This window comes from Sciurus carolinensis, chromosome 1 (assembly GCF_902686445.1).
Source record: "Sciurus carolinensis chromosome 1, mSciCar1.2, whole genome shotgun sequence".
In the NCBI taxonomy this organism is placed as follows: domain Eukaryota; kingdom Metazoa; phylum Chordata; class Mammalia; order Rodentia; family Sciuridae; genus Sciurus; species Sciurus carolinensis.
In genome coordinates this window covers 178,303,365-178,318,935 of record NC_062213.1, presented here as the reverse complement: position 1 = coordinate 178,318,935, position 15,571 = coordinate 178,303,365, and the positions used below count along the sequence as shown (strand labels likewise).

General features: G+C 54.2%; 1 protein-coding gene across 1 annotated transcript; it reads right to left on the bottom strand.

Moving 5' to 3' along the window:
• Nucleotides 1-9,752: 9,752 nt before the first annotated feature.
• Edn2 (endothelin 2) lies at nt 9,753-15,218 on the bottom strand. The gene is made up of 5 exons (XM_047520312.1): nt 15,077-15,218; nt 14,587-14,743; nt 12,981-13,103; nt 11,988-12,086; nt 9,753-10,473 (listed from the first exon to the last, which is right to left on the bottom strand). Exons 1-5 carry the CDS (start codon nt 15,138-15,140, stop codon nt 10,380-10,382), a joined length of 537 nt encoding a protein of 178 aa, XP_047376268.1. The 5' UTR covers nt 15,141-15,218; the 3' UTR covers nt 9,753-10,379.
• Nucleotides 15,219-15,571: the final 353 nt, after the last annotated feature.

Below are 15,571 nucleotides of genomic sequence, written 5' to 3'. Positions count from 1 at the left end.
TGAGGGGATTCCAGAAAGCCACAAGGATGTGGGAAATGAGAAAGTTAAAGGAGGTAGTCCAGGTAAGCTACAGATCGAGAGGTGGACCTCTGGGCCTCGCCCACCTGGGATACGGCATAGGCCCAGGCTTGAGGTTGTCCCTCCCAGAGAGTGAGGAAGCTGGGGCCTGTCTCCACCAACCCATATTAACGCATCCATCACCCGGGTCTGCTCCTGATGGCATGAACTCTGAACTGCAGCAATTTCCGAGGCTGAGTTTCAGATACCTGCTAAGTGCTCTGGGGGTGTGGTTGGGGCTCCTCAAAGGAGAAAAAGGGCCTGAGGGCCTGGGGATAGCCCTGGAGGCTGGTGCTAGAGTGCCAGCTATGCGGAGGACTCTTCTTGAGGACAGTCACTTTCTATAAAATGGGATAAAAATACTGCTTACCTGCAGTTTTGTGGTGAGCTTAAATGGACAGGGTGGCACACACCTATAATCCCAGCGACTCCGGAGGCTGAGGCAGGAGGATCGAAAGTTCGAGGCCATCCTGGGTGACTTAGCAAAAACCTGTCTCAAAATAAAACATAAAAAGGGCTGGGCTTGTAGCTCAGTGGCAAAGCGTCCCTGGGTTCAATCCCCAGAAAAGCCCGCCCCCCAAAAGAGCGATAAGACTTCCATGACCCAGGTGGAGATTGATAAATGGTGCTTTCTCTTCCTTTCTCCAGGCAGGGCAAGGATCAGGCTGACTCACCTGGTCTGGAGGCACCCAACAACCTGCTGTTTGTACCAACCATTGTTGTTTATGAAACCCTTTGCTTCCTTCCCCAGCCCTTTTTATTCCCAATTTTTAAAATTTCATACTGATGCAAGGCAGGCCAGGCCCAGTGGGCTGTGGAGACCTGGGCATGCAGAGGGTCTGCTCTTGCCCCAAGGGGTCCAAAATCCACCTGGGAATACAGACAAACTTGTGGCCAGGCATGTGGGCTTTGATGGGTGGGTAGGAGTTTGTGACGGGCCAGGAGGCAATTCAGGCAGAGGGAGAGATGCTTAGGAATTATTCCAGGGGCAGGAGGAAGAGAAAAATGTGGGCAGATGCCAGGGCTTGCATGGAGCCTCCTAGGATTAGAAGCTCCAGACAGTTACTGACGAGGTATGAGCGGCTGAGAGAGCAGGAACTTTGCCCTGCCACTGTTGGAGCGGGGGCCACCTGCCCGGGGTTTCCAGAGCAGGCTTGTCTGACACCCCCACCCCCACCTGTGCCACAGGGAGAGGGGATGGGACTCCGGGTGGGCAGTTGGAGCGGAGGCGGGGCTCTGGGCTGCGCTCCCGCCCTCCCATCCTGACCTTGGCCTGCCCTTGGCCTGCCCTTACCATGCTCCCCGCAGGCTGTGCCGGGAAACCCCCACTCCTGTGTTTCCCTTCAGATTCCATCTGAATTTTGCGTCTGTGTGTTTGTTTTTAAAATAAATAAGGTTTGGAATAACAGGTTAATTACTAAAATAATAAGCCACACGTAAATAAAACAAGATGTTCAGAGCTTATCCAGTGACATTGCCCTTCAGCATAAATGGTACATAGGGGGTCAAGTCTGGTGGGCACGGGGCTGGAGGAGATGTCACATCTCACAGAGTTCGAGGAGGCACCTCCGGGGGTGTCCGTTGCCTCACCTATGCAAAGGCACACTCAGGTGTGTTCACACCTGCAGATCACAGTGCAGTTCCATACATGGCTAGCACCACCCCCTGGCACCTCTAGATCCCACGCATGGGATATGGGTATGGGTGCTCTCGCTTCTGCTACCCTCCCTGTTTCTCCTCCCAGGAGAAACCCTCCTCCCACCCCAGGGGTAAGTAATCTGTGTGGCCTGTGCAGGGCCTCCAGAGGGGTCTGTCTGCACCTACTCCCTGGGAGGGATGTCCTCAGACTGGCGACCCAGAAGGGACGGCACTCTGTCCGGGTCCACACAGCAAGGCCTCATCCGGGGCAAGCTAGGATCCTGCCTCTGCACAAAGCCCGTTTGGGTTACGTGCTGAGAGGTCAACCAGGACACCCCAGAAACTTTCTCTACCTGCAGGTCCAGGACGCTAAAGTCCCCCATCACACATGCTTTCAGATGAAGATGCTGTCCCATAAGGTCCCCACTAAAGGCACACTTACTGTGGGAGTTGGGGTCAACTGAGGAAGATGGGTCAGACCTTCCTCCTTGTCCAAGCTCCCCGAGGCCAAGCCCTAGGCCCAGGAGAGTTGGACCTCAGCCCAAGGGCATCCTAGACACCAGTGCTGGAGGACACTGCAGGGGCCCTGTGTACAAGTGGGGAGGAAGCGGAACTTGGGTTGTTTCCATGTCCCCACCCTCTTCAGTCAGAGGCCCAACAGGTTTATCTCTCTTTTTCTCTTTCTCTCTCCTTTAAACAGGTTCTCACTGCATTGCCCAGGCTGGTCTCAAACTCCTGAGCTCAGGTGATCCTCCTGCCTCAGCCTTGGGAGTACCTGAAACCACAGGTGGGCTTATCTCTTTTACACGTCAGCATCCACGTTAAGAAGTGCTTTCCCGATAGACCAGCCAATGATGAGTGAGAGATCAATAAACCCGGTGCCGGAAGGGATTCCAGGAAATAGGCACTCACGCCCAGTGGCAGTAGCAGAGCACATTGGAACCCCATTTTCAGCAGAATATTTCAAGAGTGCTTGTCCTTTGACCCAGATTATTTCTAATAATCTGTCCTTTGTGGACAAAGGTGTAAATATGGTGTGGACAGCAGAATGGTTATATGAACATTTATTCGGGGCCAACCAAACAGCATCAGTGGGCAATGACTGAATAAAGAACCTTTGGTCCAGGCTGTGGACCACCTTGGAGCAATTAAAACAAAGACTGAGCTGATCTATGGCAGGAGAACAGGTTACGGAAGTGCGAGATTGACGTTTCCACTCATTTGTTGGTTTGTTCTGGGGTACTAGGGATTGAACCCAGGAGCACACTCCTACTGAGCTCCATCTCTAGCTCTTTTTATTTTTTAAATTTTGAGATAGGGTCTCACTAAGTTGTCCAGGCTAAAAGAAAGAAAAAAGAGAATGTGCTGGGATTATAGTGCTGATGATTGTATAACTGCAAATATACTGAGAACCTTCAAATCATGCACTTTAAAAGGGTGAATTTTAGAGTGTGTGAATTATATTTCAATAAAAATACATAGGGAAAATTGAATTAAGAATGAATATAAAAATTTGTGTACAAGTATGCTGCAAAATGTTATTTTAATTATTTCATTAATTTTTTTCAGTGTTATGTTCTTGTTGGAGTAGGGAAGGGAAAAAAATCCTTTCCTCTGCCTTCTCAGTTCTGTAATGTGGGCCTGCAAATTAAACTGACAAAAGCCAATTAACAGGAGAAAAAGCATGCGGATTTATTTGATGTTAGTATTTTCATTTTTGCATGCACAAAGGTCTTCATAGAAAAGACCTGAAGATGACAGACCCTCGGGCTCATATATCTTGTTAACAAAGGACGATAAATTTGTGCAAAGGAAAAAGGGGTTCAGGCTTCTAGGGGTGACAATGTGCGGGAAGGTAATTATGTAGGGGAGTTCATGGAGGACAAGGTTATTTCTGGGAGGTTTGCTTGTGCAGAGCTGTCTGGGTGCTGGCTCTGTCTCGGTGCTAATGGGTGTTCTCTTCCTGGTACAGGAGACAGGAGGGGAAGCACCTTCACAGAGGGAAATTTATGTCCTGCTTTTAGGCAGATGGGCGGGGCAGGGGAAGAGAGCTCTTTCTGCCTGTGCTGCCTCTCAACTGCGGTTAGCCCAGAACAATCCTGATACAAAAGGGGTGTATTTTGGGGGTGGCAATTTCTGATCCCCTTTGGTGGAAAGTGGGACAAACTTAAATACCACTTTCAGGTAAATGAAAGCATGATGGAAAGCTTTATAAGGACATATTTATGTAGCCATGAATAAAATCTTGTCTGGAAAAATTTCTTTAAATTAAATAAAGAACTCAGGGCAGTATCTCATGTAGGAGACTTTTCGTGATATCTATTAATGAACTCCAAAACAACCCGGTGAGGGCAGGCTTCTCATCCCTGTGAGGCTCAGTGAGGGACCCGATGTGACTGAGCTGCCCTCTTTCTGAGCTGCTGTCTGGTAAGGGCAGAGTTCGGGCGTCTGGCCAGTACGGCTGCCTTTCCTGGTTTTGTCACTTCCTAGTTGCAAGGTTTTGCTCCAGGCCAGACCACACCTCACTGAACTCCTGTTGGCTCTGTCCCACCTGCAAGGGGGGGTAATAGATTAGGAGGATGCTCTGAGCATGTGCAGTTCACATGAGACTCAGCACATGGGACTGTCACTGTTCTACTGGAACAGGCCCAGGTGGCAGAATTGGGTCCGAATGGGTGGAGACCCAGAGAGTGCTATGGTTTAGATGAGTGTTCGCCAAAGGGTCTTGTGTGAAAGGCGTGGTTCCCCAGCCTGCGGCATCCTGAGAAAGTGGTGGAACCTTTAGGATGTGGAGCCTAGCAAAAGGAAGTTATCTCACTGGAGGTGTGCCCTCCAAGGGGATTGTGGGACTCCAGCCCCTCCTCTTCCCTCTCTTTTTGCTTCTTGGTCACCAGGAGGTAAGTGACTTCCTCTGCCATGTGCTCCCCACATGACGTGCCACCTAGCCACAGGCCCAAGAGCAACAGGGCCAACTAACTGTTGTCTGAAACCTCCGATAATGAGTCAAAATAAATCTTCCTTCTTTAAGTTGATTATCTCAGGTATTTTGTTACAGTAATAGAAAGCAAACGCAGACAGAATCACTTCCTGTAGCCCATCTGCCCTGATGTAGTGAGCCACACATCTTTCAGGGACCTAAGAGATCTGGAGAGGAAAAACCCTATGGGAACCCTCAGGAGGAGGCAATAAGAGTCAAGGCCAGGGGAGTGGCCTTTACCCCTGGTAGTCCTTACTCTAGTCACTGTCCCCAGATCCCTTTCTAGTCAGCTGTCCTTGGGAAATGCACGCCACCTTCCTAGGCCTTAGTTGCCATTGTTGAGCCACCCCACAAGGCTGGGTATGATGAATACTCTGGGCACCTGGACTGCCTGGGTCCAATCCCGGCTTCCCTGCTTTTGCTTTCTGGTTGCATGATTCTGAGCCTCAGTTTCCTCCTCTGCAAAATGGGAATAGTAACAGTACTCATCTCACAGTCCTTATGAGTATTAAATGACAAGTGAGTATGGTATACTCAGGGGTACTAAGTGTGCCGCAGGTCTCAAGGCCTGTTGGCTCTTACTGCTACGATTGCTGTTCATTGGTTGTGAAGGGGCCCATGGACACGTGTGTTCCTGGATACAAGGGGCTAACCCCCGAGTCCCTCTTCCCCAACCTGTGGCCCACAGTCCCCCTGGCTGCCTCAGCACCCAGTGATCGACAGCCTGGGCCGGTGGCGTCCTGGCAGGCCTGTCCTGGCAGCTGCTCACACAAGGCGAGGCCCTGGGAGCTTTGGAGAATTAATTAGGCTGCATTCCTCTTCCAGGGCTCCTGGCGGGCCCGCACACGGCCCCCTTCTGAGCTGCTGAGGGCTCTTGGCTCGGATCCCTGGCAGGCCAAGGCGAGGCCCCCACTCTGCTCTCCCTCGAGAGGAGGGGCCACGCGAGCAGAAAGCATAGCCCGGGAAGGGCCAATGGAAAGCCAGCAGCTGGAGGCAGCTCCCGTCCTGGCTCTCCCTGGCTTAGTGACCTTCGCTAGCTCCCCCACTCGGGACCCGACTCCTGGCACTGGACGCTATTCCTAGCCTGACCCCTGCTGCTCAGACTGGCTGCCTCTCCCTGGACTCTTCACGCTCTGGCCAGACAAGCCTGGCACACTCCCCCAGCTGGGATGCCCTGTCCTCTTGCCGGCGTGTGTAAACCCTACCGGTCCTTCGGTTGCCTTGCCATCAGCTTCAAGGGCAACTCACGGCATTTCCCACCTCTTGTCCCTTTCAGTTGTTCCTGTCTGCCATCCCTGGCCACCTGGGAGACCTCGGGGGCAGCTTCATGATGTGCACAGGCATGAAGCACTAATGGCAGGCGTTTCTGGTCTCCCCTGGGAGACCTATTCCAAGGCTGTGGAGGGGTGGCAGTTGCTGTAGGTGTCCTCTGCCTAGAGCACCAGCCCCCAGGCTGGTGCCCAGGGCTTGGTGTGGTGCTCAGGAGTGTACCACCTGTTCCTGCCTGACTCTCCAACCTTTCCCAGGCCTCCTTCATTCAACGGAGACTCTCAAGCTTGGTCCACTTGTCACCTCCTCCAGAAAGCCACTTTGAGTTCCCCTTCCCCAGGAAGTCCATCTAAATGTAGTTGTTCCCTCTCAGAGAGGTAGGAGAACACAGAAGAGCCTGGAGTTTAGGTCTCAGCTGAACAACATCCTAGCTGTGTGTTTTTGAGCAAATGACAGAACCTCTCTGTGTCTTGGTTATCTTGTCTACCACTTTTTTATTTGTTTGTTTGGAGATAGGGTCTGTGTTGCCCGGGTCTGATCTCCAGCTCCTGGGCTCAAGGGGTCCTCCTGTGAGCAGCTGGGACTGCGGGCGCCCACACCAGGCCTGACTGGCAATGCTAGACCTCCTTGAATGAGGTCGCTGGGAGAAACCGGGAGTTACTGCGTGGAGAGCACTGCTGAGCCCTCAGTAAACAGGAGCTCCTATTTTTATCTTAACATCCAGCAGCATTTTCTTGAATGGCCCTTCTCTTGGCCTGTGAGGCAGGGGCTGTGTCTGTCTTGCTCACCAGTCTCCCCAGAGGCAATTATCTATCTCTGTTGAATGAATGGATGGCCACATTCCAGGAATTTATTGCCTTGATAGCAAATGACTTATCTGAACTGACCCTGGACTCTATTTTCAGAGAAAGAAAAAGAGAAACAGAGAGAGAGAGAGAGAGAGAGAGAGAGAGAGAGAGAGAGAGAGAGAGAGAGAGATGGAGAATTCTCTGGGGCTCTTTCCTGGTGAGGGCTGTACACAGGCAGCCTAGGGCCCGGTCCTCAGCCGCCTGGGTCTGAACAGACATCTTCTCCTGTAAATGTAACCCGGATAAATCTGAGTCATCTTGTGCCCCTTCTGGATTATCTCTGCCTAGGGCTCTAGTTGAAGGAACACAATTTTGCTCAGAAAATCTTGAAAAAAACTTGTTAGGTATTTACCAGAAAGGAGGGAGATGGGGAGTGTTTTCTCCCCCAGTACTGGGGATTGAACCCAGGGGCATTGTACCACTGAGCTACACCCCCAAGTCTTTTTATTTTTTATTTTGAGACAAGGTCTTGCTAAGTTATTCAGTCTGGGCTCAAACTTTCGATCCCCCTGCCTCAGGCTCCTGAGTAGTAGGATCACAGGCTTGAACCACTGCGCCTGGCTAAGAGGGGAAAGATTTTGGTTCCACAAAAAGCAAACTTTCTAAAATGTAGACACCACCCTTACCAGTGTTGCGTTTGACCTGGCAGCTGCTTCTCACATTTTTCTCTGGTTCCCCCCAAACTGTGATCCACTGTTCCCCACATCTGGGTCCCAGCTACCTAGAGTGTGATCTAGAAATAGGCACAGACTTTAGGCACAAGTGATCCCTCGGTCCTGCAAAGTGCTTGTCCTGTGAGAGAGGTGGGGCTAGACAAGGGCCCAGTCAGGGACCCTGAAGCACAGGGCCCAAGCCAGAGGCCCCACTCCTGGAGACCAACGATCTGAGGGACTGAGCGTCACCCCGGCCTGTACCTGCCTCCTCTCTTCCCTCTAATCATCTCCGCTGCTCAGGCATTTGGGTCACTGATCTCTGAACCCTGAACTGGGGCCGGTGCCACGGGCAGTGAGCTCCTGCTTCCCAGGCCTCCAGCGTACCTTCAGTCAGGGCTCCCCAAAGCCTCTGCCAAGCCCCCAACAGCTGGTCAGTTCTGGCTACCAGCTGCTGCTTTCAGGGCCCGAAGGGGGCAGGCTAATTGTGATGGATGCTGGGATGCTAGGGACTGAGCCTCCCCTGGCCTTGGGCTCAGTGCCATGCAAAAGGGTGCTCTGACCCTGGGCAGTAAGAGGCTGGGTCCACCCGGTCCCACCAGGCCTCTCTAGCCAGGAGGCACCACCAACCTGCCAGGGGTGGGTGACTGCCACCTGTCTCCTCCATTGCCCTCAACCCTGACCACCCCTCTGAGGCCAAATTTCCAAAGCCCAGCTCTGAGCAGGTCTCCTGCTGCCCATGGGTCCTTGGTGTCTCCCATGGTCCACGAGAGAAAAATCCAGCTCCTTCACTTGACCTTCAGGCTTCCTCTGTCTTCAGCTTCTGCTGTTCAGCCCTTGCCTGATCTAGCCACCTCTGGTCCTCCACAGGGACCTCCCGGTCACGCCCGCACACTGTTCCTCTTCCTCTTCCTGTAATCCCTCCCCGTTTTCTTCCTATGTGAGTCCTGTTCTTGTTTTGAGGTGGCCGGCATGTTCCTTTGTGCAGGAGTCTTTCTCTGACACGACACCTGCCTCCCCATCTTCACTCCGGCCAGTCCCAGTCTCTGCAGGTCCTCTGGCTCTGTCCCCGTCCCACATGTTACATAATCACATTGGCAACCTGACAAGCAGCCTCTGCTCCTGGGGCCCTGGGCTCAGCCTGGCCCTGCAGTTTGCCTGTCTGGCGATTGCACCAGTCTTGGGAGTTGAGGACTATTGTTTCCCATTTTCTGGATTAGAAAAAAAGGCTCAGAAAGAGAAATTTGTTCAAGGTCACACTGCAGGTGATCCATGAATTCAATCAACACATTATGCACATGTATAATCAGACTCGGATGCAGAAAACTAGGGTTCTAACCCTGATGCCAGCTACTTACTCCCTGTGTGACTTAAGGAAAGTCTCTTACCTTCTCTGGATATCAGTTTCCTTATCTATAAAATGGAGAATAATAAAAGTACCTGCACCACAGGATTGTTGTGAGGATAAAACGCGTTAATCTGGATAAAGTATTCAGTGTGTTACTCTACAGTAGTAGCTCAATACACATTAACACGTTTTTTCTTCCATGAGGAGGTCAGGATTGGTTTTTTGGACAAGGCAGTGTTAGAGAAATAGATAAATAATTATTGCTCAGGTCACAGGCTGCCACTCCCAGTTCAGGCCTGCCATGGGAAAAGGGCATGCCTTACTTGAAAGGGGAGTCTGTAGAAATGGAGGCCGTGGATCCAGCCAAGGAGACCCTTGGCTGCAGTCTGTCCCTGGGATCCAGGTGGGCTGCTTCTTGGGCTGTAGCAGGATTGGTAAGCCTAGTGCTAGAGCCTGAGGCGTCCTCAGTCAGAGAGTGTCAAACTCTTTCAGGGCCCTGCCAAGGCCCAAGGCGAAGGGCACAGCCAGGACCAGGCTATGGTTCACCACAGTACCCATGACTGACCACCAGGGCTGTGCACAGCCTTGAATCCATCCGGCTCCATCCCTCACAGGACAAATTTGCTCTGGGCCGTGCAGTCAGCCCCTGGCAGGACAGGGCAGCTGGAGCAGAAGCCAGTCTCCATGCCCTCAAAGTTTTGGCATCTTCTAAACATGCTCTTGGGAAAGTCCTGGCCATTGGTTTCTGTTCTGGTGAGAACATAGGTCCCAGAATCCTGATCACAGCTGCAGATGGCTGTCTAGGTGCACCATAGATCAGAGAGGGCAAGTTAGCAACCAGAGAAGGGCCAGAACCTGGTGCTTCCACACCCACCCTGGTCCCTTTCTCTGCTCCTGGGTCCCCCTAACTAAGAGAAGACTCCCACCTCTGCTCAGCCAAGACAAAATATCAGAGTATCATTTCATTGTTTATTACAAACACAAGTTCTTGGGTAAATAATTGAGGATCTAAAAAAAATACATTAAAATAAATAATTGGGATTCTCAAAGTCCTTAGAGCAAATAAGTTATATACAGAGAGATGAAGCAGAGCAGGCTATCACCGGCATGTCCCAAGGGCATGAGGGGGACCAGGACTCTGGGAAGGGGAAGCCAGAGAGGACAGATGGGGCTGGTCAGGATTCCAGCTCCTGGGACACAGCCTCCAGGACTGCCATAGATGTGCCGCACTGCAAGGTCCCTTCTGGACTGTAGTCCAGCAAACAGGATGCTCCTCAGGTTATGGCCTCCAGGTTCACATAGGCCCCACTCAGTCACTTCCTGCAGGCCTGTGGGCCAGCAGCCATCGCCAGCAGACTGCCCTGCCGTCTGGGGGCCGAGGGCTTTGCTGCGCAGCGTGAGTGCACCAAGCTGCCTTGAGGAAGGCTCCCTCGCGGGTGGGGAGGCCAGCACTGTGCCAGTCCCGGCAAGTGGGTCCAGCCAGCTGGGGCCTAGGCCCTGGCCCAGGAAACAGGTGGAGGGCCTCCACGAGCGGCCTCTCTCCTCCCGCCTCCACACGGGCTTCCGTCTCAACGTTCCTCCAGCCTGTGGTGCTATCTCTTCCTCCACCTGGAGTGTGCTGGCCTGGGCTCCCTTGTTGCCTCCCGCTGTCGCCTGGCAAAGCGGATCTTGGCAGCAGAGATGTCCCTGGAAATCGAGAAGGACCAACTTAGCATCTCAGGAGACACAGACTGTTCATGAGCTCCCACAGAGCAGGGCCAATGGGGTCGAGAGCCCTTGCCCAGGTGATGGCTGTCCTGGGCTCAGAGGGTCGCCACAGCCTGAAAGCAAAGCCTACACATTGGGACAGGCCAGACTGGGCCTAGAAGCTTCTCTGCCCATGGGAGTTTTTGACAAAGTTGATGTTCAATGTCAAATGCTGTCAGGATGACCAAAAGACCAATAATAGCCCTGGAATTTCCCCAAATCCATCCTTCCTCTTCCACACTTGCTGTCCTCCTTCCAACCCAGCTTCTATCTTCCTCTCATCCAAACTGCACCTACCACATTCAACCCTTTCTTCAGGGTCCTGCTCAAGGTGGTCCAGCCCAGACAAATAGGACTTTAGTTGCCCTTTGAACCTGGACCTGACCAGGACCTGGCAATGTCCAAGCATCCACTTCTTGACCCAAAGAGTCCTAGCCTGGGTATTGGAGGTTGGCCTCAGTCCCCAGCTATGGGAATGTGGGTGAGGATAGCCACCTCTCTGAGACCCTTTCTCAGCCTAAAAGATACAAAACAGGCCTGAACTGCCCTAAGGATGTGTGCTTCATGGGCAAAGCAAGCTCCTTGCACGCTGTGAAGTGCTATGGGCTTGCAAAGTCTTATTCTAATTTTTCTCATCCTTGGGCAACTTGGGGGTAAATGCCTGCTCATGCCCATCACCCAATCCTGCCTTTTCTTTTCTTTTTCTTCCTCTTCCCCCACAGGGGTTCCCATCCTGTGGACCCCAGCACTGTTCAGCCCTAAGGAGCCCTTGGTGGCAGAGACTAGAAGTGGTGAAGATCCCTAGAGTTCTCCTGCATCCAACTTCATGCACCCAACCCTACGACCACCCTGTGGAGCGGACAATCATTTCCATGTTTTAAATAGCAGGACCTGAAGCACAGAGAAGGTGGAGGGGCAAGCCTGAGGTCCCTGTTTGTGGAAGGGCTGGGGTTTAAATCAGGCGGTTCCTGCTCCAGCAGGGCCATTCTGATGCATGGGCAGAGGTGGGGTTTCTGTTAAGGCTGACTGGTGGACAAATATTAATAAGCACCTCCTGTGCTAAGCCTCGAGCTGAGCCACGCTAAGGCCAGTGGGAAGGAGGTGCAGACTGGGCAGGGAGGAGACAGCAGGCCGGGCAATTGGCCCCTCCAAGTCCCAGGTTGTGGGAGATAATTGATGGAGACAGCCTGAATGAACAACTGTGACGCTTCCCAGTCAGGAGTCCCTAAACCCTCTAAAGGGTACACATCCAGGCCCAAGGGTAACAAAAGACAGTGCTTAAGAGTGTAAACTCTGGAGTCAGCCAGATGCCACTGTGTGACTTTGGGCAAGTGGCTTTCCCTCTCTGAGCCTCTGTTCTCTTGGAGGGAAAATGAGGACTCACTGCCTCATGTGGAGAATAAGAGAAATGTGAAAGGCATACAGGGCGTGCTCAGTCAGGCGGATGCCCTCACCTTAGTCTCTGGAGAAGCTCTCCTTCCTTGGCCCATGTCTTTCCAGTCTGGAACACATCTGCAGGGGACTGGCTGCTTGGGACTGTCCCGGCTTCAGCCCTGAATGGAGAGCAATAGGGCCCCAGTGAGGGGCTATCCAGGGCCCAGAAGCCACCTGGCTGCAGGCCCAGCCCAGCCCCCACCCACCCGCCCTCAGGAGCAGATCCATTTCCACCCTTGTGCACCTGGCATCCCTCCTTTCCCAGGCAGGGTGGGGATGAGGAAAACTGAGCTACCAGGAACCTATTCTCAGTCTCAAAACAGGCAGATGGATGGCCAGCCGGCCTTCCCAGAATCCGGCCACCTGCAGCTTCAGGGGAAACTGAGGCAGGGGCGGAGCCCCAGCTTGAGCCCTAGAGGAGGACTCGCTTGTAAACCATCACGGGAATGGGAGCTTGGGATTTTGAAAGCCAGTTCCTGCTGTCCCACGTGGTCCAAGCGGAGGAACAGAATCTCCCATCCCTTTTACAGAAGAGCATACTGAGGCCGGGGACAGTGAGGAGCCTTGGAAACCACCCCCCGCCAAGCCTAGCAACTCCGTGACACCAGGATGGTGTCTTGGCGTCCCGACCCCAGAAGCTCTTTCCTGAGGAAGCGCTGAAGGCCCCAGGACTCTGGTTGGACTCTAAAGCCAGGGGAGCTTGATCACTTGAGGGCTGACACAAGGCCTGTCCTTTCTTTGGGCCTGAGTTCCCTCAGCCTCACCTGAGGAACATTTCTCCTGCCCAGGCAGGAGCGAGGACACCTCAGAAGCCCCCAGAGCTGCAGAGGGAGGCACTCAGAGGAGACTGGTGCCCGCAGTAAGGGTGTTGCCATGGACCCAGGGCTGCCTATGGCTCCTAGGACCCTGCTTGGCCCCTACTGGCCCCTCTGTTGGCCTTCTGGACACCCTGCTCCCAGGGCGGGTCCCGGCCAGCAGCCACCCCTACCTCTGCAGGCCCGGTGCCCACCTACCAGGGTGTCTGATGGCAGAAGGTAGCACAGGCAGGGTCCCTGGTGCTGGAGCACTCACAGCGCCTTGGCAGGGAGCGGCGCCGGCGCCTTGGCGGGTTTCCCAGGCCGTAAGGAGCTGTCTGTCTGTGGGCGAGCAGCCAGCAAGGTAATGGTGTGGGGCAGGGAGAGAGAGAGAGAGAGAGAGAGAGAGAGAGAGGATTAGATCAACCACAGCCATTGGTGAGCAGTGACTGTCCACACTGCACACTGGAACAGCCAATCATGCCACTAGCATGGCAATGAAAAGTGACCATCCCCTGACCTCAAGAAGTCCCACCTCTAAGGTCACAGGCTCCTCCATAAGTGCTGGGTAGCCTTGGACAAGACCCCTCCCCTCTCTAGGCCTCTGGCCCCGGTCAGCTGGGCTCAGTGAGGGTTCCCAGTGTGGGGAGGAGGAGGCTGGAGTTAGTGGTCCTGCCTGAAGGCAGGAACTGGGGGTCCTCCCAGCCCTTCTTCTCCCATGGGTCAGGCTGGTCCCCCTTGCAAAAGACTCCAGCTAGTCCTGGAGGAAAGGAGGAGCCTCCCTGTCACAGAAGTAAACAAGCAGGCTCACAGCTGAGCTGCTCCCTCCCAGGCACCGCTTGCTGGAGGAGTGACAAACAGGCTTTAGAGCTTTAACTTATAAAAAGGTGTGTGTGTGTGTGTGTGTGTGTGTGTGTGTGTGTGTGTTCAGGTGGGGCCGACTGCAGATTCAGCCTGACTGAGGTGGTCAGGGGCAGGGCAGGGGCCCCAAGGTTAGTCGGACATGCACCTTTGGGTGACAGCTAATTTTAGATGGTGGTTAGAGTGGCAATGACTCCAGGTAGACCCAGCACGCAGGGCCTGGCAGGGTTCCCGCCCTGAGCCAGTGTTTGGATGCGGATTAGCTCCACACACACTTACGTGCTGGGCTCCTCTTGCCTTATGCAATTTGGGAAAGAGGGAAAAAAAACCCACAAACACACAGAGAAACTTCAACTTGAGGTATGCAGTGGCCTGGAGGCAGTGCAGGCGCAGGCAGAACAGATAGCACCCGGTTCCCACTGGGGCTCAGCCAGGTAACACAGGGCAGGTTTCTCCTCTGCCATTTGGGGACAACACTAGTACCTGCCTCATGGGGATACCAGGGGACCCATGAGATGATACTGCACATGCAGTGCTTGGCATAGGGCCTGGCAAAAACAAAACATGGGTCACTAATTGTAGTCTTTGCAGAGGCAACTCTGTTGAGTAGATAGGTGCTCCGGCATCCACAGACTAGGGATGGAGTCTACCACCAACTCCTTCCTGTGTGATCTCGGGGAAGTCACCTAACCTTTCTGAGTCTCACTATCCTCATCTGGAACATGGAGCTAACACCTTCTTACCAGGCAGTTGTGAATATTCACTAGAGGAGCCCTCTACCTGGCTCTGGAGACCCCACGTGGGAGATGAAACAATAACTGGTCATTACTGATATTAGCTCAGTGCCTCCATCTGGAGGCCCAGGGAGAGTTGGACTGTGTCAAATGTTCCCTGGCATGCCAATAACCTGGCCCTGCCACCCTGCCCCTTTCTAGCCCCCGCCTGGATCTCCATGGATACTCACCCAGGAGTGTTCACCCAGATGATGTCCAGATGGCAGAAGTAGACACACTCCTTGTCGAGCCAGGAGCTGCAGGAGCAACGGCGGAGCCGCAGGTGGGCACCTTGGGCATGGGGTGAGAGCACCGGCTGCTCCAGAGTGGCAGCAGCCTGGCCCTTCCCTGCACGCACAGGAGGGAGAGAGAGGCGGAGAGGTGGTCAGGGCACCAGCACGGCCTGGGATAGGGGGACCCGCCAGGCTCCTCCTCTTGCACAATTGAGGAAGTTGGCACTCTCACTGCTCAAGAGCTCCCGGCCAGCCTGGGGAAGCCCCAGCAGCCCGGTGGGAAGGGCCAGCAGCTGCCCCATGCCTGCAGCGCCTCTGCACCTGCAGAGCACCCCGCCACTGCTCCCGCCTGCATGCCCCCAGTTGGTTTGGGGGCACAGCAGCCCTGGGAGAGATGCTGACAGGCAGACCTGGGGCTGCAGCGGCAGGCGAGGCCAGGGAGGCTCACCTTCGTGTAGGGCCAGGAGCAGGGCTAGAGCAACAGAGCACCAGGCGGTGGGCACGGAGGCCATAGCAGCAGCACAGTGCACAGGCTGGGCTGGACCGGAGCAGGAGCGTCTGTTGCCAGAGTCCTGCTGCTAAGCCGAGCTGGTAGCTCATTGCCTCGGTGCCCTGGCTGCCTCTTATAATACCAGGCACTGTGCCCCGCCTCTGCTGTCCAGCCCCGCCTCGCTGCACCTTGGGCTGAGAGCCAGGGACGCGCCTCCTCCCCCGGGTGCCTGGCCCGCCCTAGCCTCAGTGGTGTGGGGGGAGGGAGGTGGAAGGTTCTGCTCCTGGAGCACCTCTGGGAGTCCGAAGGCTCTCCCGCAGCCCCCGAGGGCCCCTTTGGTCCTGCTGGACTTCCTCAAGTCACCCCCAAAGTGCCCTAGGCTCCCTTCCTCACCCTCCTGTGGTCCTCCACAGCCCTTGCCCTGAGCTCAGAGTTGGGGGCGGGGGTAAGTTC

Excerpts from the sequence above, each read along its gene's own strand:
- Edn2 (XM_047520312.1), bottom strand. The coding sequence starts at position 15,140 with ATGGCCTCCGTGCCCACCGCCTGGTGCTCTGTTGCTCTAGCCCTGCTC. Across the intron at positions 14,744-15,076 it reads GCTCCTGGCCCTACACGAAG|GGAAGGGCCAGGCTGCTGCC; the intron begins GTGAGCCTCCCT and ends CTGTGCGTGCAG. Across the intron at positions 12,087-12,980 it reads TTCTGCCATCAGACACCCTG|GGCTGAAGCCGGGACAGTCC; the intron begins GTAGGTGGGCAC and ends CTCTCCATTCAG.